The sequence below is a fragment of the Mesoplodon mirus genome (assembly GCF_964341445.2).
Source record: "Mesoplodon mirus genome assembly, chromosome: 11".
Classification (NCBI taxonomy): domain Eukaryota; kingdom Metazoa; phylum Chordata; class Mammalia; order Artiodactyla; family Ziphiidae; genus Mesoplodon; species Mesoplodon mirus.
This window is the reverse complement of record NC_138987.1, coordinates 100,155,935-100,183,345: the sequence shown is the minus strand read 5'-3', so window position 1 is coordinate 100,183,345 and position 27,411 is coordinate 100,155,935. Positions and strand designations below refer to the sequence as shown.

At 43.6% G+C, this 27,411-nt stretch overlaps 1 protein-coding gene across 3 annotated transcripts; it reads right to left on the bottom strand.

Annotated features, from left to right (window-relative positions):
* CCDC77 (coiled-coil domain containing 77) lies at nt 1–26,702 on the bottom strand. Of its 3 annotated transcripts, XR_014295395.1 has the most exons (13): nt 26,640–26,702; nt 23,387–23,439; nt 21,528–21,771; nt 18,385–18,527; nt 10,860–10,956; nt 9,896–9,968; nt 7,994–8,085; nt 6,919–7,067; nt 3,385–3,601; nt 2,025–2,150; nt 1,774–1,926; nt 625–899; nt 1–410 (listed from the first exon to the last, which is right to left on the bottom strand). XR_014295395.1 is itself a non-coding variant. In XM_082636847.1 (12 exons), exons 2-12 carry the CDS (start codon nt 23,422–23,424, stop codon nt 753–755), a joined length of 1,479 nt encoding a protein of 492 aa, XP_082492973.1. In that variant the 5' UTR covers nt 23,425–23,439; nt 26,640–26,702; the 3' UTR covers nt 1–752. The 3 variants fall into 3 exon arrangements, 2 of the variants coding, with proteins under 2 accessions (XP_082492973.1, XP_082492974.1); XM_082636847.1 differs by having other exon boundaries at nt 1–899; XM_082636848.1 differs by lacking the exons at nt 23,387–23,439; nt 26,640–26,702 and having other exon boundaries at nt 1–899; nt 21,418–21,533.
* Between the last annotated feature and the right edge of the window lie 709 nt (nt 26,703–27,411).

Below are 27,411 nucleotides of genomic sequence, written 5' to 3'. Positions count from 1 at the left end.
TTCAATTATATATTTTATTGAAAAATAGTTAAATTAAAATATATACATTATTTTTAAAAAACCACAGTACTGGTAAAATACTGAAATTTTCATACAAGGCTCATTGAAGTTTCGCTCATGCTTACCGAAGTGGCACCTTTCCTTTCCTAGACAAACATTTTGCTTAAGAGTAGGGCCTCTGGTGCCCTCTGGTGGAACTTCCTGAGATTGGGTGTCCAGAAAGGAACCCAGGCTCTACAGCTCAGGGCCGACAGAACTGTGGCCTCTGACAGGCTGTGATCTGAAGCCTTTGCCCTCTGATGGGGAGAAAGTCAAACTGAGACCGGCGCCTTTATCTCCTGGGGTAGGCGTTCCTCCCACGAACACTCAGCCAAGCTCACAGCAAAAATGCTCTTTTTTGTCATTGCCTTCTTAAAAAAAAAAAAAAAAAAAAAACCCAAAAACCCTGTCATTATAAATGGGAGAAATAATGTGGGAAAGTCTGTAAGTAATTCAGAGTATAATCCAGATCAAATCACACCCCCAGCCCCACCCCCGCAAAAAAAAAAAAACACACAGAAAAGGTTAACAGGACAGCAAAAATCATAAAGCTTAGGATGCAAAAAAAGCTGATCTTCACCTTACCTTTGTAACAATGGATACCACTACTCTAGACAACTCTGTGCCTACAGTTTCTGGGAGAAGGTGACCTTCTCCTCACATTTCAGGAAGCAGACCTACTCCAGATATGTGCCAGTCCTAAAAAGTAAACATCAGCAGAGTCTAAGTTCATTCTCCAGGCTGAATACTTTGGACTTGAGGTTCCTCAGTTCTCCTTGTATCTTATGTGCTCGTCTGTTGCTGTCACGAACCTCATACAAGATGGCAAGATCCTGGTTTGCCCGGGTGTTAAGTGTTGCCTAGAGATTTGAAAAGAAGAAGAAGAAATGATTACGGCAGATGCCAGAGGAGAGAAACCAGTCATAAAGACCAGGCTCTGTTGGCTCCTTTTTATGAGTCTTTTAGTACATAGGATAGCTTCGATCCTTAGTTTAGTGACTAGCTAAAAGAAGGGAAATATGGAGTAGAATTAAGGCACAAAAGGCATGAGACGCTTTGCTTTCCCACACGATAGTAAAGGAGCCTTGAGATCGAGGTCAATCAGCAACTAACAGTGAGTAAAAAGAAGAGACCAATATAAACATTATTAGTAAATTTGCCGAACAATGAAAGAAAGCATCTCTTCTTTTCCGTCATTAACCTGCTTGTCACACAGTGATCATTCAGGGTGTGTGGATGACCGGTTCAACCTCTCTAAGGAGGGCAACTCGGATTCTACACAAAGCCAGGTCTGACAGGAAAAATTGCTTTTTAACTCAGCTACTCACTTTCCCCATTTGTAAAACAGACACAGTTCTTTGTTTCCTTTCGGTCGCGCCGTGCAGCTTGTGGACCTTAGTTCCCCGACCGGGTACTGAACCCCGGCCCCGGCAGTGAAAGCGCCGAGTACACATCACTGGACCGCCAGGGAGTTCCCCACAGACACAGTTCTTTTAATCTACTCCTTGAGTTGGGCGGGACGAACATTTCTGAGTTTAGCTGAGGTGGGGGTAGATGATGCCGTCATTCAATTACCTCAGTCTATGCTGTCCTCCCCCCGGCACGCACTGTTTAAACTGATTTTTGTGGGAGTGAAAGGGTGGGGGTGCGGCCCAGCTTTCCTCTGAGGGGCCCTCGTGCCCGCCTGCTCACCCGCACCCCTTTTCTCCCTCTTGGTAATTCAGGATCAATTACCTTATAGAGCATCTGCTCCAAGTCCTTCAGTTTTTGCTTGAGAGCCTTAATATCCGTCTTAAAGCCTTCTACTTCCAAGACACGTCGGTTCTCCAAGGCCTCGTAGCGTTTCGTCATGACCTGTAGACGCCTCCCCATCTTGTTGGTGCGATCCTAAACACAGGGACACGGGAGGGCATTGGTGGAGCTGAGGGAGCAGCCCCGCGCCAGCTGCACTGCCCACCCCGTCGCGAGTGCAGAGAACTTCACACCTTAAAGATCTCTCTCCTCACTCCCTCCTCCTCACGAATTTGGGCAAGTTGTTCTTCTAGGGAAATGCACTGCTCTTGGTACATGCTGGACAGCTTTTTCTCTTGTACTATCTTTTCCTTCAGGGACTGTAGGTGAAAAGGAAAAAGAAATTAATACTCTGTTCTGGAATTCAGACAACTCATATAGCACTTAGGTAAAGAAAGGAAAGAAAGGACTTCTAGAAGTACAAAATGAGTTAAGCAATAAGACTCCAGCAAGGAACTCTGGAGAATGTTTGAAAACCTATTTCTAGAGGATTCTCTTAGCTTTTTTCCTGAAGTGTACACAGTAGAAATTCTTTAAAATAAAACAAATATTTTTGGCTCTGGGAAGAATCAGATAATGGAATTCAGAACTGTACCAAGTAAGACATTACAACATACGTTTTGGGACACATTTCTGAAGTCCTCCTTTAGAAAGGAAGAAACATCAACAATACTTAAAATACACATCTTCCATTGAGCAGCCAGAATGATCTTGAAAAAAACCCAAATCAGAAGTCACCTCCTTACACACAATCCTTCAAAGACATAGAAAAGCTGAGAGCTGCGTCTTCTCAGCAGGACCGGGAAGGCCCCACGCGAGGGCCGCCCACCGCCCACCTCCGTGCTCACTCCTCCACGCCCACCACGACCTCCTCCCTCACACCGGCTCTTCCCCGTCTGCCTGATGCTCTTCCCTGAGGTCTGTTTGGCAAGTTCAGTCCCATTTTTCAGGTCTCAGCAAAAACACCAGACTTAAGGCGGTACGCCTGTGCTTCTCTACAGAAGTACACCTCCAACAATATATAATCTTCGTACAACCCTTTTATTCCTTAGTACCACTTAATTTTTTTTTAATTAAAAATTTTTTTTGTTTTTTTTGGCCGCGCTACGTGGCTTGCGTGATCTCAGTTCCCCAACCAGGGACTGAACCGGGGCCACAGCAGTGAGAGCCCAGAATCCTAACCACTGGCCACCAGGGAACTCCCAGTACCACTTTTTTATAACCCATCATTTTCTTGGTTATTTGTTAATGTTGCTGTTCTTTCTCACCCATTAGAATGTAATAGCTTGTTTACTGCCCCAGGGCCTAGCTCAAAGTAGGACTGCGACAAGTAATTGTTGAATGAATTTATCGATCAAGCCATACTTTAATTTTCTGAATCTGCAAACACTATAGTGATGAGCTACTCTTTGAAACCTACTTCTTGAGGTTGTTGCTACAACAGCTTCCTGGACTGAATGGATCTTATTTGACAATTATTAGGTTCTTTGAAATTCTCTGAGTTCTTTCAACAATTCCAGGAAAAAAAATTCTGTAAAAGATAGAGGAAACTACCTTAATGTATTCATTTTGGTTGTAATGACTCTCATGAACTGGCCAAACTTTTCCAACTTTATCTTCTTTCTTCTTACACTGCACCCTGTATTGCTTAATCTTTGACATCAAATGATCCTTTTCAAGCATCCAGGACTTCTCCTTATTTTGGTTTTCAAATTTGAGTTGCAAAAAGTCTTTGGTGCTCTCATAGAGCAGTTCCTTGGTGTGATGGAGACTAGGAAAGAATGTACAAATGTGGACATGAAGATGCTTCTACGGCACATGTGACACAGTTATTCCAAACAAAGCAAAGACACAGGTCCTTTAAATATGGCACAATATGTAAATTCTATAAAATATTATTAGCAGTTTTAAAAACACGTTTCATCTGTTCACTGGCAATCTTACATATTTTATCGGACAAAGTATAATGCATCTACACTGGTTCACAGACTGGTCATTACAGATATTATCCCGAGCGCTGATTTCAGGTTATATAATTAGAAGGACTATAGAAATATTTACACACAGCCTAAGTATGGACTTTTCCCAGGCACCAGACTTTACAATAAAGAACTAAACCACGGTGTTCTGAATGAAGGTTAACACGAGTTCTAAAATGTCAAAACAGCTTTGCTTTTTTCTGTGCTGTGCTCCACATGTAAGCTGCCCAGCGTCAAATCCTGGCCTTTTTTCGAGATCAACTTCCTCTATGGAGGCGCCTCAACAACTTCAGCCCACGCGGTCTCTCCATTCTCTGAAATTCCCCATCGCTTTAAATCTACGTCCCTGTGCTGTAATTTGACACTTGCTTAACCTTACTTATCATTTATTTTTGCCCTGACACCACTAGATCATCAAGGACAGTACCAACTACTGGATACACTCAGGTACTAAATAGATTCCTGCTGACTGAGATTTAGGAAAAGGCAAATGATGTTTCCATCTTCAAAAAAGAATATCCCTAAGAGTTAGAACTCATTAGTTTAATATCAACAGCTAGAAAAATACTGTATCAAATGATCAAACTGCTTGCAAAGGGTATTAAATACCGTGAGGCAACCGCTGCAGTTTTCCACTGAACAAATGTTGTCAGATGCACGTAGTTCTTTTCACGAATAACACAGTACAGAGATAAGGGGAAAATGATAACATAATGCCAGAAAGCTAACTGTCACCAGAGGAATATATATATTATATACAGAGAATACACATATATATCCTTATTTAGGTACGTGCACACGTGTATAAAGAGGGAGAAATTGATTCAGTTACCACAAGGACTGCTCTTGCTTTCAACATTTTACTCTATCTTATGTTATGGTCTCCGTTACAAACTGGGAAAGCATGATCTTGTTAGCGTACAAATGGTTTGAAAGTGACACCTAAAGGGCAGCCATTAATAGCCTTGGATTTCACGCCATTCAATACTCTCAGGATGATGATGTAATGGAAGGAGCTGACTGTGTGCTTGGATACGCAGGTGACGCTAAACTAGGATGGTTATTAATAATCTGGAAGACAGATATAAAATTACAATTTACTGTGAAAATTTAAAAATACTGTTCCCTTAAAAACAATTAAAACCCAACAAAGAGTGGAGCTGCTATACTTAAGCACAAAATACCAAAAATAAAAACGGAGAAGTACCAGCCAAATGCAAACATGACACTATGTTAAAAGAAGCAGAGCCTGCCGAGGGCTGCGAGGCATCTTCTACCTGCTCTGATCAGAGAGCTCAACTTGAGTATCACCTCCAATTTTAGTGGCCACACTTTAAAATGGAGGAAGAGACACTAAAAGAAGTCTGAGAAGACAAATATAAAACACAACAGGACGAAGAATGCAACGTGAAAAAAAATTTTAAAATGTAGGAAGTTTAATGCAGAAAAGAGAAGGTAAAGTAAAGATCAGCAGGTGTTCAAGAATTATTTGTTATGCACACGGTGCAGGGCAGAGGCTACAGCAAGACCCTGGGAACAGGCCCACCACGCAGTCATGCTGGTCACCACGGGAAACGGGGGAGGAGGCGTGTACCTCTGCTTGGGAAAGGCGTCAGAGAAGGGGTGACACTGCATAGCGAGGGGCCTGCTACACCCCAAGTGCTCTGTGAACAACGGTGTTACTAGTCTGACTGAAGAACCAGGTGAACTACAGCCCCAGAGGAGCAGAGACTGAGGGCTGAGGCTCCTAAGGGCTGATGCAGCAGGAATCCATCAGAAGATACACGCAGTGAGGAAGCCTGCAGAGCACAAGGGGACCAGTGCCGGGAAGCGCAGTTAGTTACGGCAACAGTTTAAACAAGAACACAGCCTGGGCCAAGGTGGTAAGAAAAACAGGGCAGAGAATGGACTGGACAGGTTTCCCAGGCTCACACCTGACAGGGTCTGGAATTAGGGAACAGGAGAGCCAGGAGTCGAAGATCATCCTGAGGTTCCAAGCTTGGTAAACTAGGTGGATGTGACAGCATTAAACTAAACGGGGGCTTCCCTGGTGACGCAGTGGTTAAGAATCCACCTGCCAATGCAAGGGACATGGGTTCCATCCCTGGCCCGGGAAGATCCCACATGCCGCGGAGCAACTAAGCCCATGCGCCACAACTACTGAGCCTGCGCTCTAGAGCCCGTGAGCCACAACTACTGAGCTCATGTGCCACAACTACTGAAGCCCGTGCGCCTAGAGCCCATGCTCTGCAACGAGAGAAGCCACTGCAATGAGAAGCCCCACTTGCCACAACTAGAGAAAGACCACGTGCAGCAATGAAGACCCAACGCAGCCAAAAATAAAATAAATAAAATAAAATAAATTACACACACAAAAAAGAAACGGGAAAAGAATGAAGTAGCAGGTTTGAGGTGGGGGAGGGGCACTCGTTGGGAAAGAGAAAGTTGAGTTTCAATCAGTAAATTTGAGGTGTTCAAACATATTTGCCTGAAGATGTCTTTACAGCCCAGCTCTGGCCACTGGAAGCAGACAGAAGGCTGAGGAGGGTTAGACAGGAGGGAAAGACAGGTGCTGAAGGAACCAAGGGAGACTAATTTCAAAGAGGGGGTGATGAGAGGGGCCAGACACATAGAAAGACACTCATTACAGCTGGGACTGTGCAGAGGTAACTGGTCACAGAAATTAAGAAATCAGTGATGACGTCAGAGAGGGCACACTTAGTAAAATGGGGGGACGAAAGCAGACTGCAGAAAGCGGGGGGACAGGCAGGCAAGTCTGGGGCAAAACAGCAGGTTCAGATAGTTTCCACTTTCTTGTGCAGGTATGTTATACTGAGTCAGGTAACACATCAGTGGAGAAAAGGACATTTCCTGACAATAAGATCAAGCTAAAACCCGCAAATGGGTTGAAGGCAGTGTGTGGAATCCCCTCAGCCCTTCAGGAGAAGCATCAGCATCAGAGCACCCAGGAGCCTGGAGAGAGGCGGGCATCTGGCAAGACACCTCCTCAGCGCCAGGACCCTGTGCTGCGAATGGACAGGACTGCCACCTTCTAAACCAGCCGGCAAACACCTTAAACCCACTGGGTGCGGCCTTCTTCAACACTCACTTTCTGGTGAGCTCTGCGACTCTCTCCCGATCCCTCTGCTGGTGAGCTTGCACTTCCTCCATGCGGATCCGCCGCTCCTCCACGAGCCCCGCCACCTGCTCCTGTGAGAGCCTGCTCCGCTCTTCCAGCTGGGCCTGCAGCGCTTCCACCTGGACGGGCCGAAGGGGCGAGGTGTCCACTCCCGCCCTGCCCCACTCACTTCTCACCTCTAAGTGAGCCTTTCTCCAGAAAAATTTAAAAACAAAAACCCCACCAACAAAAGCACAGCAGCACAACAAACAGGAGGAAAACCTCAGCTGGACTCCTCTTCACTGTCTTACAAGTGGGCTACACAAGAACAGACTCCGCCCACACCAAGCAAAACACCTACATCACACCAGGAAAGCTGGAAAAGCCAGTCTCCCCTACCTGGGGCTCTCACCTTCTCACCATCTCCCTTTCTGGACTTTTAGGACCGTCTCCCTTTTAAGACTTCCTAGTTGCACAGACAGAGAATGACTCGTTTCTTCACTGTTAAATTTAAAAAGTAGAGCAGAATGTGTATAATGTAATTTCCTTCTCTGAGTCTGGCTCTCACAACCCCAAATAGAGCTACTGGCCAAAGGTAGAAACAGTCATTTAAATCAATACGCCCCCTGATAAGGACAGGAACTTGAGTGCAAGATGAAAAATCATGGTGCAAGTGACATACAGAGACCAGGTGGTTAGAGGATGACTTGCTACTTCCCTAGACTTTAGAACACATGCACCAGACAAATGGACTCATCCCCAAAGGTCAGTGTATTGGGACAGACAACCGCAGCTCTGTGTGTCCTGGCGCCAGCTGCAGAGGGAGTTCTGACCGTGATGGCTCTATTGGGAGGACTCGGCCTACAAGCTGAACGAACTGCAGGTTCAGAAAAGCACTGCTACAATGGTGGAAAACAGGGTAATGCTTGTAACACAGAACCCTGTGAAATTAGGAACCTCAGCCTTCCAATCACATGGCGTCTGGATGGACCATGTGGGCAAGGAGGCACTCGGCATATGTGGCGCCTGAGCCAGGCTGGTGGACAGAGATGGTTGTGGTCTGTACCTGCAGGATGAGGGTCTGCACGTCCCTCTGGTGCAGCTGGGCACTCTCCTCCTTCTGTCTCACTGCTGGTTTTCTCCTGCTGCCTTTAGAATCTAAAATAGAACATAAAAGTGAGGCAAGACCTCTACTTAGCTTTTCTTTCTGCTATTCAAGCATCAACATTACCTTTGCAGAGGAGTTTGGTTTCCTTTATCTGTAAGGGAAGGAAAGGAAGAAAAAGGACAATGTACAATAACTATAGTGCTAAATTGTTCAAAGAGGAATCTCTTAAGGGAACTCTGCTAGGGTGTCATCTGGATAGTAATATTCATCTTTCTGAAGAATACACTACTCAAGTTTCCTTTGGAGTTGTCTATTTTCTTTGTAAAATCTTATTTAATTAGAAAGGGTAATGAATAAAAATACTAAATCCAAACATTTTAGTTATAATGTATAACCCAATTTTCAATGGACAAGATGATTTTAAAAATAAGCAACATTAAAATTGCACTAAACATAATTTAATTCTTTAGATAATTCAAGAAGCTTATTTAGGGACTTTCCTGGTGGTCCAGTGGGTAAGACTCCATGCTCCCAATGCGGGGGGACAGGGTTCAATCCCTGGTCAGGGAACTAGATCACAAGTGTATACCACAACTAAGAAGCCTGCATGCCACAACTAAAGATCCTGCATACCGCAACTAAACATGCCACAGCGAAGATCCTGCGTGCCACAACTAAGATCCGGCACAGCCAAAATAAATAAATAAACATTAAAAAAAAAAAAAAAAGAAGCTTATTTTTTTCTTTTTTTAAATTGAGGTATAGTTAATTTACAACATTAGTTTCAGGTGTACAACACAGTGATTCAAAATTTTTATAGATTATACTCCATTTATAGTTATTATGAAGTATTGGCTATATTCCCTGTGCTGTACAATATAACCTTGTAGCTTATTTATTTTATACATAGTGGTTGGTACCTGTTAATCCCCTACCCCTATTTCACCTCTCCTCCCTTCCCTCTCCCGACTGGTAACCACTAGTTTGTTCTCTGTATCTGTGAGTCAGTTTCTGTTTTGTTATTCTCACTAGTTTGCTTTATTTTTTAGCTTCCACATATAAGTGATAACATATGATATTTGTCTTTCTCTGTCTGACTCATTTCACTTAGCATAATGCCCTCTAAATCCATCCATGTTGCTGAAAATGGCAAGACTTCATTCCTTGCTATGGCTGAGTAGTATTCCACTGTGTATATATATACACCACATCTTCTTTATCTATTCATCTATTGATGAACACTTGGGTTGCTTCCATATCTTGGCCATTATAAATAATACTGCTGTGAACATTGGGATGCACATATATTTTCAAATTAAAGTTTTCATTTTCTTTGTAAGAGAGTAGATCTTAAAACCTCCCATCACACACAAAAAAACAAACTTGTAACCACATGCGTAGTGATGCATGTTAGCTAGACTTACTGTGGTGAACATTTTGTAATATATACAAATATCAAATTACTATGTTGTACACTTGAAACTAATGTTATATGTCAATTATATCTCAACTAAAAAAAAAGAAAAAGAAAGAAAATTGGGATTTCCATTAAAAAAAGAGAGAGAAGGACAAGGAGACTGAGGCTTAGAGAGGCTAATTAATAGTCTGTGATTCCAGAAGTTGTCCAAATCTGTTGTATGACTTATCACCATAAGCATGTTAATTATATATTTTTTATTCTACTTCATTAAAACAACATGGAAAGGTTTAAAAAACAAGGCAGCTCAGTAAGATCTTAGACCACCAGAGGCATCAGTACGAACATTCATTATCACTGTATGGTATGAAAAAGTTTCTAATTATTTGTACTGTGCTTTTTAACTCTGCATCAATAAGAATGTCTAATAATGTGGTTGGTACCTGCTCTGAAAGCTGAAGATTCATTCTGTTCACTTACTTCTACAGCTTGGATAGTCTTTTGGAGAATGCTGACCTGAAGAATCAAAAAAAAGAGAAAAAAAGGTACAGAAATAGCCTTCTTATAAATGCAATATTTCACTTTTTAGCTTTAGTTCTGCAGATTAAACATTATTCGTAAATTAAATTGGTCAAAATTGATACAATCATATGAGGATGTCATGCATATGAGAGACCAAAGTGGACAAAGTAACAAATTGGATAAAACCCAGTGTTTTGAATATAAATTGGATAAAACCAGTGTTGGTGATATAAATGAAAAAATAAAACCTCAGGGTTATTTGGCAATATCGGCCAAAAAAAAAAAAGCAGCCTTTGACAAGGTCCTTTAGGAAAGTAACAGAAACACAGAAGTATGCATATAAAGATATGTATAAAAATTGCTCATTGAAGAACTGCTTACAGAAGTGAAAAAATGGAAATCTCAAATACACAAATATTTCTATATGAATGGAGAAAGAGCTTTCTCTCTCTTATGGGAGACTGCCACTTTTATATTAGATTCCTGAAATATGTGTGTTGTTTTAACAAAGACCATGCATGAATTTTGTCATCAGTATAAACAAAGATTTAAAAAGAAACTAGTACCGAAACTTGTTCCCACACTAAGTCTGCTCCTGCTATCCTCTCTAATCTCATCCAAAACATCTTCTCCTCTGAGCTTTAGGTTTCCAAATGGTGAAACGGGGTAAACAATGTTACTTCCAAGGTTTTTGAAAAAAAAGAAAAAAATCACAAAGCTCTTTGTAATTAGAGAAAATGCTTTGAAAACTTAGGTAAATGTGAGAGTACCATAGCTATTTCTCCTTCTAGCTTCTTTAACAAGAACCAAAATTATTCTGATTATGGACCCCAGCTTGTATTTTGTAAAAGCCATGCCCACCCTGCTATACAAAGGATTACTTACTTTGTTGGGAGGCTCCTTATAAAAATAGGTCACTTCTCCAGTGTCTGTTCCCACAAGAGCCAAGAGATTCTGAATCTTTTTCTTGTCTTCTAGCTCCCTGCAATTCTCATAGGGAATAAGCAAACAGTGTCCAGAGTACGTAAATTTTTGTTTAAAGGCTCTTCCTTCTGACTTTTTTTTTTTTTTTTTTTTGGTGGTGCCACTTGGCACGCAGGATCTTTAGTTCTCCAACCAGAGATCGAACCCATGCTCCCTTCAATGGAAGCACGGAGTCTTAACCACTGGACTGCCAGGGAAGTCCCTCATTTATTTTTAAAGCAATGATAACCTCAAGTTAAAATTAAATAGGATTAACCCTCCTACACTGTTGGTGGGAATGTAAATTGGTACACCCACTATGGAGATCAGTATGGAGGTTCCTTAAAAAGCTAAAAATAGAATTACCATATGATCCAGCAATCCAACTCCTGGGCATATATCTGGAAAAGATGAAAACTATCTAATTTGAAAAGATACATGCACCCCCAGTGTTCACAGCAGCACTATTTATCGAATATAATAGCCAAGACGTGGAAACAACCTAAGTGTCCATCAACAGAGGAATGGATAAAGAAGATGTGGTGCATATACATACATACACACACACACACGCATACATAATGGAATATTACTCAGCCATAAAAAAGAATGAAATAATGCCATTTGCAGCAACATGGATGGACCCAGAGATCATCATACTAAGTGAAGTGAGTCAGACAGAGAAAGACAAATATACGATATCACTTATATGTGGAATCTAAAAAAATTATACAAATGAACTTATTTACAAAACAGAAATAGACTCATAGACATAGAAAACAAACTTACGGTTTATAAAACAGAAATAGACTCACAGACATAGAAAACAGACTTACAGTTACCAAAGGGAAAGCAGTGGAGGGATAAATTAGGAGTTTGGGATTAACAGACATACATCACTATATATAAAATAGATAACCAACAAGGACCTACTGTATAGCACAGGGAACTCTACTCAGTATTCTGTAATAACATGAGAATCTGAAAAATAGATGTATATGTATACACACATACATACATATAGATATACATATGTATAACTGAACTACTTTTCTGTGCACCTGAAACACTGTCAATGAACTATACATCAATTAAAAAAAAAAGTCAGGGCTTCCCTGGTGGCGCAGTGGTTAAGAATCGCCTGCCAATGCAGGGGACACAGGTTCAAGCCCTGGTCCGGGAAGATCCCACATGCCGCGGAGCAACTAAGCCCTTGTGCCACAACTACTGAGCCTGCGCTCTAGAGCTTGCAAGTCACAACTACTGAGCTCGCGAGCCTAGAGCCCGTTCTCTGCAACAAGAGAAGCCACCGCAATGAGAAGCCCGTACACCACAACAAAGAGTAGCCCCTGCTCGCCGCAACTAGAGAAAAGCCCACACGCAGCAACAAAGACCCAATGCAGCCAAAAATAAGTTAAAAAAAGAAAAGGTCAACAGAGAGGAGTCAGCATCTGCAACAGGCTCCAAAAATTAATTAACTAAATTAAATTACATAGGATTTATCTAGACCTTACCTCTAAATCTTTTTGAATTTTATTTTTTTATACAGCAGGTTCTTATTAGTTATCTATTTCATACACATTAGTGTATATATGTCAATCCCATGGCAGTGACTGAGGCCTGCTGTAACTGAGTCGCAGTTCAACTTCTGCCCACTCAGACGTCCCTTACTCCCTCACAGGTGGTTTATTCCTGAGAGCACTCCCCAACGCACCTCCTGCAAGCAAATCTCCACCGCAGAGTTTGTTTTCCAGGGAACCCAACCAAAGACAGTTGATACCAGAAATGGACCAAGGAAGCAAATTTTAAAATGACATTTCAGAGCCTGTGATATGATGTGTTACAGAACACAGTGTTCTTAGGAGCAAGACAGATGAGTGGTCAACAGGGTATACCTTAAACAATTAAATACAATTAAAGATGCAGGGGGGACTTCCCTGGCCGTCCAGTGGTTAGGACTCCGCACTTCCACTGCAGGGGGCATGGGTTCCATCCCTGGTTGGGGAACTAAGATCCCACATGCCGCGCGGCACAGCCAAAAAAGAAAAAAAAAAAAATGGGGGGGAGCTGGGGGCTGTATATTCTATACAAACTCACAATCTCTGACCCATTTTCCACACTTCTACTGGTTTTAAGACCCAGAGACTGTTGCCTAAAGGAGAAGCTGTATCTCCCAGGAAGTAAGACCTGGTGATACCACAGCAAGTGTACATTGTAATGATTCCCTCATTACCTCCAAGGGCTTATGCCATTTATTCAAGTAATCGTACACTGTGGGAAAGGAAATACCCAGACATTTCAAGGATTGCTGGATACAGAGTCTGAGCTGACTCTGACACCTGGTGACGTGATCATTATCTAGGGCATTTGGGACCCATGCAATAAATGGAATTTTGGTCCAGGTCCAGCTCAAGCTCAAAGTGGGTCCACTGGATCCAGACCCAGTCAGTGGTCATTTCCCCCATCTCCAAATGTGTAATTGGAATGGACATAATTGGTAGTTGGCAAAGCCTCCAAATTGCTTTCTTTGTTTCTGTGCTAAAGCAAGTGGCAGCCTCTGAAACTGCACCCCCAACCCCAGCCACGATGGCAAATAAAGACCTAAAGGATGCAGAGGTGGAGGTCCCCATCAAATCCCCATCAATTCACAAGTATGACTCATGCAAAACCACACAGTAACAGTGGACTACTACCAAGTAGGTCCAATTCCGGTGACTGTGCCAGATGTAGCAGAATTTGTGCTAGAGCAAATTAACTTGGTTTTAGGTACACAGCAATGGCTACTGATTAAGCAAACGTATTCCTTCCCACTCGTAACAGGACCAGAGCAGTTCTCATTCACGTGAGGTGAACAACAGTACACTTTTACAGGCTTTCCCAGGACCTTGTTCACTCTTCTGCTCTCTATCAAACTTGTCCAAAAGGACCCGGATCTGGCCATTCCACACATCATATCAGTTCACTGCTGAGATATCATATTAAATCAGACTGGATAGACAAGAAGTGGCGAGTGTGTTAGAACCTCACATGAGCTCCAAAGGGTCAGAGGTAAACCCTACAAAGCATATCCGTGAAGTTTTAGGAGTCTGATCTAGGCTTGCCAGGATACTGGCAAGGACAAATTCCTGCATCTCACACCTACCACCACCAAGAAGGAAGCACAATGCAGGAAGAACTCCTCAGTTTCTGAAGACAACTTTTCCATACTTTGGAACATTACTCTGACCCATAAATCAGGTGACGTGGAAGGTGAGGTTTCAGTATGGCCCAGGGAAGTTCTGCATTAGGTCAAGGCTGAAACTATTAAGGAGATTAAATCAGTAATCAAAAACCTCCCAACAAAGAAAAACCCTCGACCTGATGGCTTCAGTGGTGAATTCAACTAAACATTTAAAGAAGGACTAACTCCAATCATTTTCAGACTTTTCCAGAAACTGAAGAAAAGGCGACACTTCCTAGCACTTCCTATGAAGCCAGCAGTGCCCTGATGCCAAAGCCAGACAAACATTACAGAACTACTACAGACCAATATCCCTTATGAACATTGATATAAAAATCCTCAACAAAATATTAGCAAACTGGTATTCAGCAGCATATTAAAAGGATTATACACCATGAGTAAGTGGAATTCATTCCCGGAATGCAAGCAAGCATGGTTCAACATATGAAAATCAATCAAAGTAATACAGCACATTAACAGAATGAAGGAAGAAAACATACGATCATCATCTGATACAGAAAAAGCATCTGACAACATTCAACACCCTTCTGTGACAAAAACATTCAACAAATTAGGGATGGAAGGAAACCACCTCTGCACAATAAAAGCCACATATGAAAAACCCACAGCTAACATCATACTCAATGGTGAAAGACTGAAAATTCTCTTCTAAGACCAAGAACAAGACAAGGATGACCATTTTACAACTTCTATTTAACAAAGTATTGGAAGTCCTAGCCAGAGCAAGTAGAGAAGAAAAAGAAAGAAAAGACACCCAAATTGGAAAGCAAGAAATAAAATTACCTTTGTTCACAGACGACACAATTTTATACATAGAAAACCCTAAGGGTTCCACAAAAAACAAACAAGCAAAAAACTCTTGGAACTAGTAAGTGAATTCAGCAAAGGAGCATAACACAAATTCAACATGCATTTCTATACACTGTCAACAATCCGAAAAGGAAATTAAGAATTTGATATACAATAGCATCTAAAAGAATAAAACATGCAGGAATTAACCAAGGAAGCAAAAGACTTACACACTGAAAACACTGCTGAAAGAAATGAAAGAATAAACAAATGGGAAAACATTCTGTGTCCATGGACTAGAAGATGTAACATTAAGATGTCAATATTACTCAGAGCAATCTATAGATTCAGTGCAATTCCTATAAAAATCCCAGCATTTTTTACAGAAATAGAAAAATCTACCCTAAAATTCACATGGAACTTCAGGGGACTCCAAATAGTCAAAATAATCTTGAAAAAGAACAAAGTTGGAGGGCTCACACTGCTTGATTTCAAAACTTTAGTACAAAACTACAGTAATCAAAACAGTGTGCTACTCCAAACAACAACAAAGGGAATTCCCTGGCAATCCAGTGGTTACTACTCTGCACTTGCACTGCAGGGGGCACGGGTTCAATCCCTGGTCAGGGAACTAAGATCGTGCATGCCATGCAACGTGGCCAAAACAAAACAACACACACACATATACACAAACAAAACAGTGCGGTACTGGCATAATGACGGACAAACAGACCAACAAAATACAACAGAGAGCCCAGAAATAAGTCCTGCATAGACGGTCAAATGATTTTCAACTTTCAATGGGGAAAAAGTCTTTTCAACAAACGGTCCTGGGAAAACTAGGTATCCACGTGCAAAAGAATGAAGTTGGACCCTTACCTAATACATATACAAAAATTAACTCAAAATGGATCAAAAATCTAAATGTAACATCAAAAACTATAAAACTCTGGGCTTCCCTGGTGGCGCAGTGGTTAAGAATCCTCCTGCCATTGCAGGGGACACGGGTTCGAGTCCTGGTCCGGGAAGATCCCACACGCCGCGGAGCAGCTAAGCCCATGTGCCACAACTACTGAGCCTGCACTCTAGAGCCGGTGAGCCACAACTACTGAGCCTGTGTGCCACAACTACTGAAGCCTATGCGCCTAGAGCCTGTGCTCCGCAACAAGAGAAGCCACCACAGTGAGAAGCCCGCGTGCCACAATGAAGAGTAGCCCCACTCGCCTCAACTTGAGAAAGCCCGTGTGCAGCAATGAAGACCCAACACAGCCAAAAATAAATAAGTAAATAAACTAAATAAATTTAAAAAAAAGAAAACTCTTAGAAAAAAACATAGTGATATTGGATTTGGCAGTGATTTTTTGGATTTGACACCAAAAGCAGAAGCAATAAAAGGAAAAATCTACAAATTGGACCTTATGAAAATTAAAAACTTTAGTGCAGGGCTTCCCTGGTGGCGCAGTGGTTGGGAGTCCGCCTGCCGATGCAGGGGACGCAGGTTCGTGCCCCAGTCCGGGAGGATCCCACGTGCCACAGAGCGGCTGGGCCCGTGAACCATGGCCGCTGAGCCTGTGCGTCCGGGGCCTGTGCTCTGCAGCAGGAGAGGCCGCAGCAGTGAGAGGCCCGTGTACCGCAAAAACAAACAGACAAAAAAAAAAAAAAAAAAACTTTAGTGCATCAAAGAACACTATCAAAAGCGTAAAATGGCAACTCTCAGAATGGGAGAGAACACTAGCAAATCACTTATCTGATAAGCGATTAATATCCAGAATATATAAAGAACTCCTAAAACTAAATAACAGCAAAAAAAACTCAATTCAAAAATGGGCAAAGGACTGAAATAGACATTTCTCTAAAGAAAATATACAAATGACCAATAAGCAATGGAAAAAATGCTCATCGTCAGTAATCATTAGGGCAATGCAAATCAAAATAACAATGAGATACTACTTGACATCTGTAAGGATGGCTTATTATTAAAAAATGGAAAACAGGGCTTCTCTGGTGGTGCAGTGGTTAAGAATCCGACTGCCAATGCAGGGGACACGGGTTCAAGCCCTAGTCCGGGAAGATTCCCACATGCCATAGAGCAACTAAGCCTGTGCGCCACAACTATTGAGCCTGCACTCTAGAGCCCACGAGCCACAACTACTGAAGCCCACACACCTAGAGCCTGTGCTCCGCAACGAGAAGCCACTGAAATGAGAAGCCTGTGTACCGCAGCAAAGAGTAGCCCCCTCTTGCCACAACTAGAGAAAGCCTGTGTGCAGCCACGAAGACCCAACACAGCCAAAAATAAATAAATAAATAAATAATTTTTTAAAAAAGGAAAACAATTGCTGGTGTGCTTTAGAAGAAATTGGAACCCTTGTGCACTGCTGGTGGGAATGTAAAATGGTGCAGCCACTGTGGAAAACAGTATGCTGGTTCTTCAAAACAAATAATTAAACACAGAATTAGCATTTGATCTAATAATTCCACTTCTGGATAGATACACAAAAGAACTGAAAGCAGGAACTTGAACAGGTATTTGTACCCCCATGTCCAGAGCAGTGTTATTCACAACAGCTAGACTGTTCAAACAACTCACATGTCCATCAACACATGAATGGATAAACAAAATGTGGTGTATACATACAATGAAATATCATTTGGCCTTAAAAAGGAATGAAATTCTGACATATATGTTGTACAATGTGGATGAACCTTGAAAAGATTATGCTAAGTGAAATAAGCCAGACACAAAAGGACAAATACCATATGATTCCACTTATATGAGGCCTAGAATAGTCAAATACATAGAGACAGAAAATAGAATAGTGGTTACTAGGGGCTGGGGGAGGGGAAATGGGGAGTTAGGGTTTAGTGTTTGGGATGATGAAAAAGTTCTGGAGGTGGATGGTGGGTGGTATGGCTGCACGATGACGTGAATGTACTTACTGATATTGAACGCTACCCTTAAAAATGATTAAAATGGTAAATTTTAGGTTAAGTATATTTTACCACAATAAAAAAAAAAAGTGCACTGTAGTGGATGCCATGGAACACTGCTCAGATGCCGCCTTCAGGACCAAGATGCCCATAACCCGGGAGCTGCCCTTGGCTGAAGGGGGCTGCCTCTCCCGAGCTTATCTCCCTGGTGGCAGCCTGCATGCAATGACTGACCACTCCCTGTGGGGTTGGCTAAGGCCTCTGTTACCTCGGTGGACTCTACCACAGTTCAAATTCTCCCTCAACCCAAATCCGCTCATAGCTGTTCTTCCTAAGGGCCTCCCTGCTAACCACCGTGCAGGCAAATCTCCATCTCAGAGCCTGTCCCCTGGGAATGCAGCCTAAGAGAAGGAACACAGAGAAATGTATCTTGTTGAGTTTGATTTAGAAATATACCCCCAACAGTTCCCTTCTCTCACTTGGTACCTGATTCTCAGTCGGTCGTTTTCTGAGTAGAGGCGTAAGACATGCTCCCGCTCCTGGAAGAGGCAGACCTGCATGTCGCTTAGAGCTTTCTGCAGCTCAGCAATCTCGTCCTCCCTCTGCTGCAAATCCCATTCAAGTTTATGCTGGGGAAAAAGGTAGTTGAAAAGACACTGGGCTTCATAGGAGTATCTCTCGTTGGATGCGGCGGAGTCAGTTCATGTAGAAATGTTACAAAGTGGATGGTTTCAGTAATACAGGATCCAAATGACAACAACAGGCTGTGTACAGACAAGTTTAAAACTACAAAGTGAGCATGATGTTTGCAATCAACATCAGAGCTCTCATGGCTCCTTTTACAGACGAGAGAACCCAGGACACCACACGATCCACCTGTTCTAGTCACACTTTCAACGCTTTCTATGTAAGAAGCACTGTTATGAAATCCTGGAAAACAAAGATGAAAAGGTATGATTCCTGCCCACAGAGCTGAGGAACTGTGTGGGGAGACAGACATGCCAACAATTAAAATGCAAGAATTATTTAATGGAGAAGCACGCACGGTAAAATGGTAGAGGGAGGGAAGGTATGGCAGGAGAAGAATCCCTGGAGCGTGTTGGGGAAGTCAGAGTCCACCACCAGTAAGCTGAAGCCTGAGAGGAAGGCCGTTAGAGACAAGCAGAGGGCAGTGCTCTCGGGAAAGAGCGTGGTAAACCAGCACGAACCAGCAAAGAGCCGGAAATGCTTGGCCGACCACGAGGACCTCAGCATCACTGGAGTGGAAAGCGAGAGGTGGCCGGGGCGGTGTGGCGCTGGAGGCTGGGACCGTGGAAGGTGCTCAGGTGAGAGGAAACTGGAGTTTGAATAGTGCGGCAGCAGCAGTGATGAGGTGGCTGGAAGGGACTGAGCGACATTCAGGACGCAGAATCAATGGGTCTTAGCGAATGACTGAACGAAGGCCTGGGCAGAACTGCAGGCAATGACGCCAGTCATGAAGCCGCAGAATAAAGAAGAGTGAAGAGACGGGGTGAACGGAGGGAAATGGCAGCGGTCTGTGCACACGCATGGGCGGGGAGAGGAAAAGGAGGTTCCTTCAGATACAGACACACCACCCTGGAGCTCAGGAGGAGAACGAGTCAGCACTAGTTACCTGGATGTCACAGTCCCATAGGCAGAACTACAATGCACGGATGAAACGAGATCGTTTACGGTGGAATTGGGAACAACTTCGGAGGACTAAGGAAGGAGAGCTGTTAACGGACACTGAGAACCGGTCAGAGGGGGGGGACGGACACTGGGAAAGACAAATGACACCGGAATCAAGACGGGAGCAGAGTTTGGGGAAAGGAGACGTCGACAGTGACCAACACTGCAAAGGGCACAGAGAGATGAGGTCCTGGAGTCCACAGGTGGAGCAGCGAGGACAGGACCCCACTGCAGTCAAGGAGTCGCCGAGTGGGTGATGAAGTCAAACTATTCCGGAAGGGTGGCTGGGAAGGAAGGCGCCTCCCCGCTGAGAGAGTAGCTGGGGGTGCAGCTAGAGGGGTGCCTTTCTCTTTTGTTGGGAAAGACTTAAATCTGTCCATATACTGAGGAGGAAAAGCCAATGTCAGGCAAGAGGTTAAAAACAGAACACAAAGGGGAGTTCCCTGATGGCCTAATAGTTAAGATTTGGGGCTTTCACCGCCACGGCCTGGGTTCAATCCCTGGTCGGGGAACTGAGATCCTGAAAGCTGTGCAGCATGGCCAAAAAATAAATTAAAAAAAAAAAAAACAGAACACAAAGAGGCGAGGTAGCAAAGCAGGGTTTCTCAGGAAGGAAAGGGGGGTGGGGAACAGAGAAAGTGCTGGATCGGTTCAGCTCACTATGGTCCTGGATCAGTGAGGAGGAGGAGATGGATATGAACGCAGGTGACTGTGTGTGGATGGGCAGGAAGCTGGTGTTCCCTCTGTGAACTGAGAAGCAAGGCTGCCTGAGGAGAGAGGGAGCCTGCGGGCCGGAAGAGAGCAGTGAAGGCAGGGCACAGGCGTGCAGGGACGGGGAGCCGACCACTGATGGGTAAGAAAACTGCTGCGTGGTGACTGAGGATACAGATGATTTGTTTGCCAGGAATTTATCCTGTAATGACCTGTGACCTTTCTAGGACAGTGGTTCTCAACTGGGGTGGTTTTGCCTATGACTCCAGGAGAAATCTGGCAATGTCTGGAGGTGTGTTGGACTGTCACAACTTGGGGGTGGGGTGGGCTACCGGTATCCAGGGAGTAGAGGCCCGGGATGCTGCTACACATCCTGCATGCACAGGACAGTCCTCACAACAAAGAATCATCAGCCCTCACGTCGGTAAGGCCGAGGCTGAGAAGCCCTGCTCCAGGACACAGGTGGTCGAGGATGGGGTTAAGCCACAGGGAGGGCTTCTGCCGGGCAAGGGGCACAGGTGAGCAGGGCCGCGTGCAGGCAGCACAGCGACTAGACTACTGGAGAGAAGCCCATGGGCTTCGGGTTAGAAGCAGGACACGGTGGCCAGAAGCTGCCCTGCTGCCCTGAGCACACCGAGAAGCCAGGAGCTGTGGAGGCGACACAGAAGCGAAGTCAGGTGTGAGGGAGAGAGAACCAGAGGTGCACAAGAGGCTGAGACAAAGAGTGAAGACTTTAGAGCTGGAGCACTCTAGGGCATCGTGATCCAACGGAGCACCTAGAGGGTACGCAGCTCGGCTGGGGTGGAGGGGATCAAACGAGGATGTTGAGGACTTTGCTGGTGGCGCAGTGGTTAAGAATCCGCCTGCCAAAGCAAGGGACGTGGGTTTGAGCCCTGGTCCAGGAAGATCCCACGTGCCGCGGAGCAACTAAGCCCATGCGCCACAACTACTGAGCCTGTGCTCTAGAGCCCGTGAGCCAGAACTACTGAGCCCACGAGCCACAACTACTGGAGCCCGTGAGCCTAGAGCCTGTGCTCCGCAACAAGAGAAGCCACCGCGATGAGAAGCCCACGCACTGCAACGAAGACCCAACGCAGCCAAAAATAAATAAATAAATACATAAAGAGGACGTTGACACGTGTACTGTGACACCAGCTGGCACTCGAAGGCCTTCTCAGCAACGGACGGGCTCACTCAGAGGGCGCGAGGGTGCACCGGCTCCTCCTCACCTGCCCTTCGCAGGCCTCTCTGTACAGCTCCAGCTTCTTCAACAGGCCCTCGTTTTCTGCCTCACACTCAGACATCATCTTCTGGTAATATTCTAGAAGTTCCTGAGAAGGGCAGAGGACGGCCAGACGATCTTCCACTGAAGGCAAGGGAGTTGACTGCACGGAATCGGAGAAAGACACCCCCTTCCACCTGGTGGGGCCACTGAAGCCACCGGCAGCTTCATGCTTGGGGAGAGCCGTCAGCCTGTGTGAGATTAGGAAGGACACGTTCATAAACTGTCTGAACATTTATGAGATGTTACAATTTCTTAAATTAAAAATCAGGGTTTATGTCCTTAAAGTGCTTATAATTAAGGTGCTCACAAACCTTGAAAGTTTGATGTTACAGGTTCGTGAATAATCTTATGAACTGCTTTCCAGGTATTAAAGGTTTAAGGCTGGATTCAAAATACAAGTTAGAGAGTAAAAAAAATCATTAAAAAAAAAAAAGGAATATCAACTAAGTAAGACCAGATAGTGACAGTCAGAAAATTTGATACTATAAGACATACAGCAATAGGAACACTTATATGCTGTTGATGGAGTGTAATTTGGTGAAACTACAGACAGTAAATTGGCACAATCTAGTAAAATTGCAATTTCTCTTGTCCGCACAGACATACAAGGTAACACATACAAAAATGTTCATAATAACATTATTTGTGATAACAAAAACAGTAAAGCTTCCAACGTCTGTTTGATAGGATAGTGGATAAACTATGGTATATTCATACAGTGGAATATTCTCAAAGTTATAGAAACTATGAATTACAGATACATGTATGAATATGAATGAATTATCCAAATATTAAATGCAAAAATGTATGTAGATGCATATACAGACGATATTGCCATTTAAGATTAGAACATGCATAATGGAACAGTTTATTTTTAGGGGTAGATATATAAGTGGGAAAATTATTAAGGAAGGGCATGATAAAGATTCAGGATTAGAAAATACAGCCTAGCCAGTAACCACAGGACCAATCAGACCCTAGTGTCTAGCATCAAAGACTTGAATTACAGGGACCAAGACCAGCCAAGATCAAAGGCTAATCAAAGGCTGGACCAGAGGGTTTTTTTGTTTGTTTGCTTTTAGCAAACAAGAGACTTAAGCTGAAAACAATGAAAGTTAGAAAACAAATGATACAGAAGTGGAGAAATCCTCACGTGAGAATTAATCCACTTTGGCTAACTGCCTGCAATTTATTATACAACAACAAAATAGACCACAGAGTAGAGAAATTTTATACCAGAAGCCCAGAGCTGTAGTTAATGAAGGTTATGGGCAGCACTTTTAATAAGTGAGCACGTACAGGAAAGACATTAAAATCCGCTTTCAGCTAGCATGAAGAACAAATATTTTCTCAATCATTAAAAGCTCACAACAGAAATATTACTGTACTTAGTTTCATGTTTTGAAAGGGTGTTGCCTTATAACTCTGGGATATAGGTTAATAGATAAACTAAGCGGTATTTCTGAGATTCTGCAAACCAGAGTGTGGCAGTGAGGATGAGGATGAGGCGTCATGCAGGTTGACACAGAGGCAGAGTCCAAAGTCCCCTGTGTTTGTCTATGGGTTGTTTCCTCTGTCAACCAAGGGTCCACTGGCACCGTATGAGGCCCACATAAAATGCCTGTATCCTTGTGTTAACATCTACTATGTCCTAGTTTTTAATCTAAATTCCACATAATTAGAGAAATGAGGTCTAATACAGTCCAAATCCAAAACTCTTCTAGTTCCTAAGCCCATGTGTACTAAGGTGACAGAAGTCTGGATTCTTTATTTCAACAACTCAAAAATAAGCAAACGTCTTACTTTCTGCAGACAGGGGATTGCATCGGGGTAAAGTTCATGCTGTCCTTTCCCACCTGTCAAATACACAAAAACTCAGAATGAGGGGTCAGGAACAGAAAAAAACCACAGGACGTACAGACAGGTCCCTCCCCACCAGCATCAGATGTGCTTCCGACAGCATCAGAATGTGATGTTTTATTTTTATTTTTTGTTTATTATTTTTTTTTGCCACACTGCTGGGCATGTGGGATCTTAGTTCCCCGACCAGGGATCGAACCCATGCCCCCTGCATTGGAAGGTGGAGTCTTAGCCACTGGACCACCAGGGGACACCCCAGAATGTGATGTTTTAGAATGTAGTATTCTTTAAAGTAGTGCCAAATCCTGAAATTCTATGAAGGCATTCTTCCTTATTATTATTTTCAAATAAAATCAGAATGGCATTTAGTATTTCGATGGACAAGCACACAAAAGAACAGCCTTAGTATGAAGGTTTACTGCAACAAATTTACATGCAAAACAAATTTACAATCCTTTTGCTGAAATTATAGGAGAGGGAGATGCAGAAAAGTTTCTAATAACCAAGAGAAATTAAGTGGATATTAAGGTAGAGGACCCATCATGCTAAATTTAAGGTAAATAAAAAGCCATTGATATTATCTTTATTTGGTGTGCTGTGTCCACTGTTTCCCATCCTCCTCCACTCAACAAGTCACTCCTGGATTTGTGTGTCTGAGAGTGTTAACCTCCCTTTTAAAATACTGCTTTGTCGTTGAGAGCTCTGAAATCAGACGGACTTGGATTTGAGTCAAGGTTCTGTCCCCTATTAGCTGTGTGACCTCAGGCAAGTTTTTACTTAACCTCTCTAAACTTCAGTTACTTATTAGAAAATGGGGATAATAGCATTATGTCATAAGTTGGTGTAAGGATTAAATGAACAAAAGGGCTGAGCACGTGTCCAACACATTTAAGCACTCAATAAATGCAGATGACTGCTGTTTTCACTGAAAATTTTACTCCCTTGGTTCACAAGGTTCTGTCTTCAGGGACTTCCCTGGTGGTCCAGTGGTTAAGACTCCACGCTCCCAATGCAGGGGACCTGGTTCCATCCCTTGTCAGGGAACTAGTCCCGCATGTTGCAACTAAGACCCGGCAGAGCTAAATAAATTTAAAAAAAAAAAAAAAAAAAAGGCTCTGTCTTCAACTTTCTTGACTACTTCCTCTATCCATTTCTTCAGGAACATCATTATTCCCACTGCTTTTATGATTACCGCTATCATCTAAAACACTACCTGGCAAAGAGTAACTAACAAGTACTTGTTTAATGAATAAATGACATCTCTTTCCATCTCCTGACTTGAATTCCCAATTATGTAACAGACATTTTCACCTATATGTCCCACTGGAGCTTGAAATGTTTCACTTAAAAAAAAAAAAAAATCCCAGACTGAAGCAGCTCACTCTTGGGTCACGAACCCAAAGATTTGGTCAAAATTTACCTATGAAACTCCTTAATATTAAAAAAAAAAAAAAATCATTCAAGTCACATATTTTTTAGCACCTCAGAGCTAACACTCCCCAAATCAAATACAGCATCTTTGTCATACAAACATATTCCTTCTTTCATATTTTAGTTAATAATTCAGCATCTTCCAAACCACCTGGACTTGAAATTTTATTTTATTTTCTTTTTTTGCGGTACGCGGGCCTCTCACTGTTGTGGCCTCTCCCATTGCGGAGCACAGGCTCCAGACGCGCAGGCTCAGCGGCCATGGCTCACAGGCCCAGCCGCTCCGCGGCATGTGGGATCCTCCCGGACCGGGGCACGAACCCGTGTCCCCTGGAAATTTTATTTTTTTAATTTTATTTTTATTATAGTTGCTTTACAATATTGTGTTAGTTTCTACTGTACAGCAAAGTGAATCAGCTCTACATATACATATATCCCCTTTTTTGGATTTCCTTCCCATTTAGGTCACCACAGAGCACTGAGTAGAGTTCCCTGTGCTCTACAGTAGGTTCTCGTTAGATATCTTTTTACATAATATCAATAGTGCATATATGTCAATCCCAATCTCCCAACTCATCCCACCCCCGCTTTCCCCCTTGGTATCTATACTCTACGTTGGACTTGAAAATTTAAATTCATCATTTCATTACTCCTTCTCTTGACCCTTTCATCCAACCGTATGAAAATCCTCTATATTTGGACAATGGCCATGTTAACTCAGGATCTCCACATCTTCTTACCCACCCTACTACAATGGCTTAACTGTTTTACCACCCCGCCCCTCTCCTGGACCATCTTCTAATAAGTCGTAACATTCATCCATGGCTCCTGAGAGTCTAATGCACTAAGTCAAACTCTGCCTAAACGTCATGCCTTTTTAAATTTAAGAACCAAACCTACCTCTCCTACCTTACTTCCCTCCACTTCCCTAACGTGCCCTTGGTTTCCAGATAACCTTGCCTCCGTGCCTTTGTTCATGAGCCTCCCTCCAGCTGGACCACATTTCCCTCCACTCTCATAATTTCACTTAATGAAATCCCATCTCAGCACGAAAACTCAAATACTACCTCCTCCATCTCTTCTCTGCATCTCTCCATCCAAAAATGAACTAACTGCAAAAGAATCCCATTTGTAATTGTCTAAAACTGAACACAGTAGAGTTCTTTGTGGCTACCACCTCTCCCACGATGGTGTACGTTCCCTGTAGGTGGGAACATGGTTCTATCTCCCTAAAGAACGATACCCTTGTTTATAGACAAACTACTTAGTTTCAGCCAGCTTCTATCCATCCCTGTGATACCCCTGTTTAGGTATATATATATTTATAGCTTGTCTATTTACAATTAACATCTGCTTAGCACTTGAACATTTATTATTTTCTTTACTCCACAACTCTGTTTAGCATTTTTATTACCCCTCAACTTTACAAGTGAGGAAAGTGAGGCTGAGACCGGCGGGGGTGAGGGAATTCCAGGAGCCCACATTCCGTACGCTTTTCTCCATTTCTCCCCGTCTTGACCCCTGGTGACCACAGCCCCCCATCCTCCAGCGCCCTCCCTCCACCCCCACAAGCCCTCCAGCGCCCTCCCCGCCCCCCACCAGCCCTCCGGCAGGTGCTAACGGTTCCCTCCGGCCTCCCGACGAGCCCTCTCAGACTCACACCCCTCCCCTTTGCACTCTTCCCGCAGTTACTTCCCCGCACCCCACCTTTTTCTCCCCAGACCCCTTCCCTGACCCCCGTTCCGGAACCCGGAACTCTACTCACGCCGCTCAGAGCCGCAGACGCCGAGAGCCCAACCGAAAAACAAGTCAAACTACCGGGCGTCGCGGCGCCACGGAACGTGCAAGAGCCCGTCCAATCGCCCACTGGTTTACACGGCCCTCTGGATTGCGCACCAATAGAAAAGCTGTTCACACAGAGGCCCGCCCCATTCCCGCTCTCCCTCGCGCGCCTTGCCCCGCAGAGGTCGCCGGGAAATGTAGTTTTCCTTCTGCACACAGCTCTCTGGATGGAGGAGGTGGCCCGGCAGCAACCCAGCGCCTCCCGGTACTGGTGGTGTTGATGTTTGGGGTCCGACGCCCTAGTTCTGGCGCACTTTAGGGCTCCCAGTTTAGGCTTTCTCAACTAGCTTGTTTTCATGAAAGATGATGCAGAAATGCTGTGCATAATCACAGGATTATTATGAGTTGGAATGTACGAGTTTATCTCAAGGAGGTGAAGAGTCTTAAGAAGATAGTTTCTCCTTCAATGACCTGATGGCGTAGAGCTAAGACAGGACCTGTGGATCAGTTTCTACAGTCAGAGGAGTATGTATATAAATGTTGTTATTATCAGGTAGCAGACACATCCTCCTTTTCCTGAGAGGTGTGAGAAACTGTCTTTAATCATATATGTTAGTTCAGAGGCTAATTGTGGTCTCATCTTTGCGGAAGAGTTGGGTGTAGGGGGAAAGGCACTTTAATCTCAGAGCTGCAGCTACTGAGACAGGCTGCGATGTGGGACCCTTTACTGCAATGCTTGCACCTGGACAAACGTC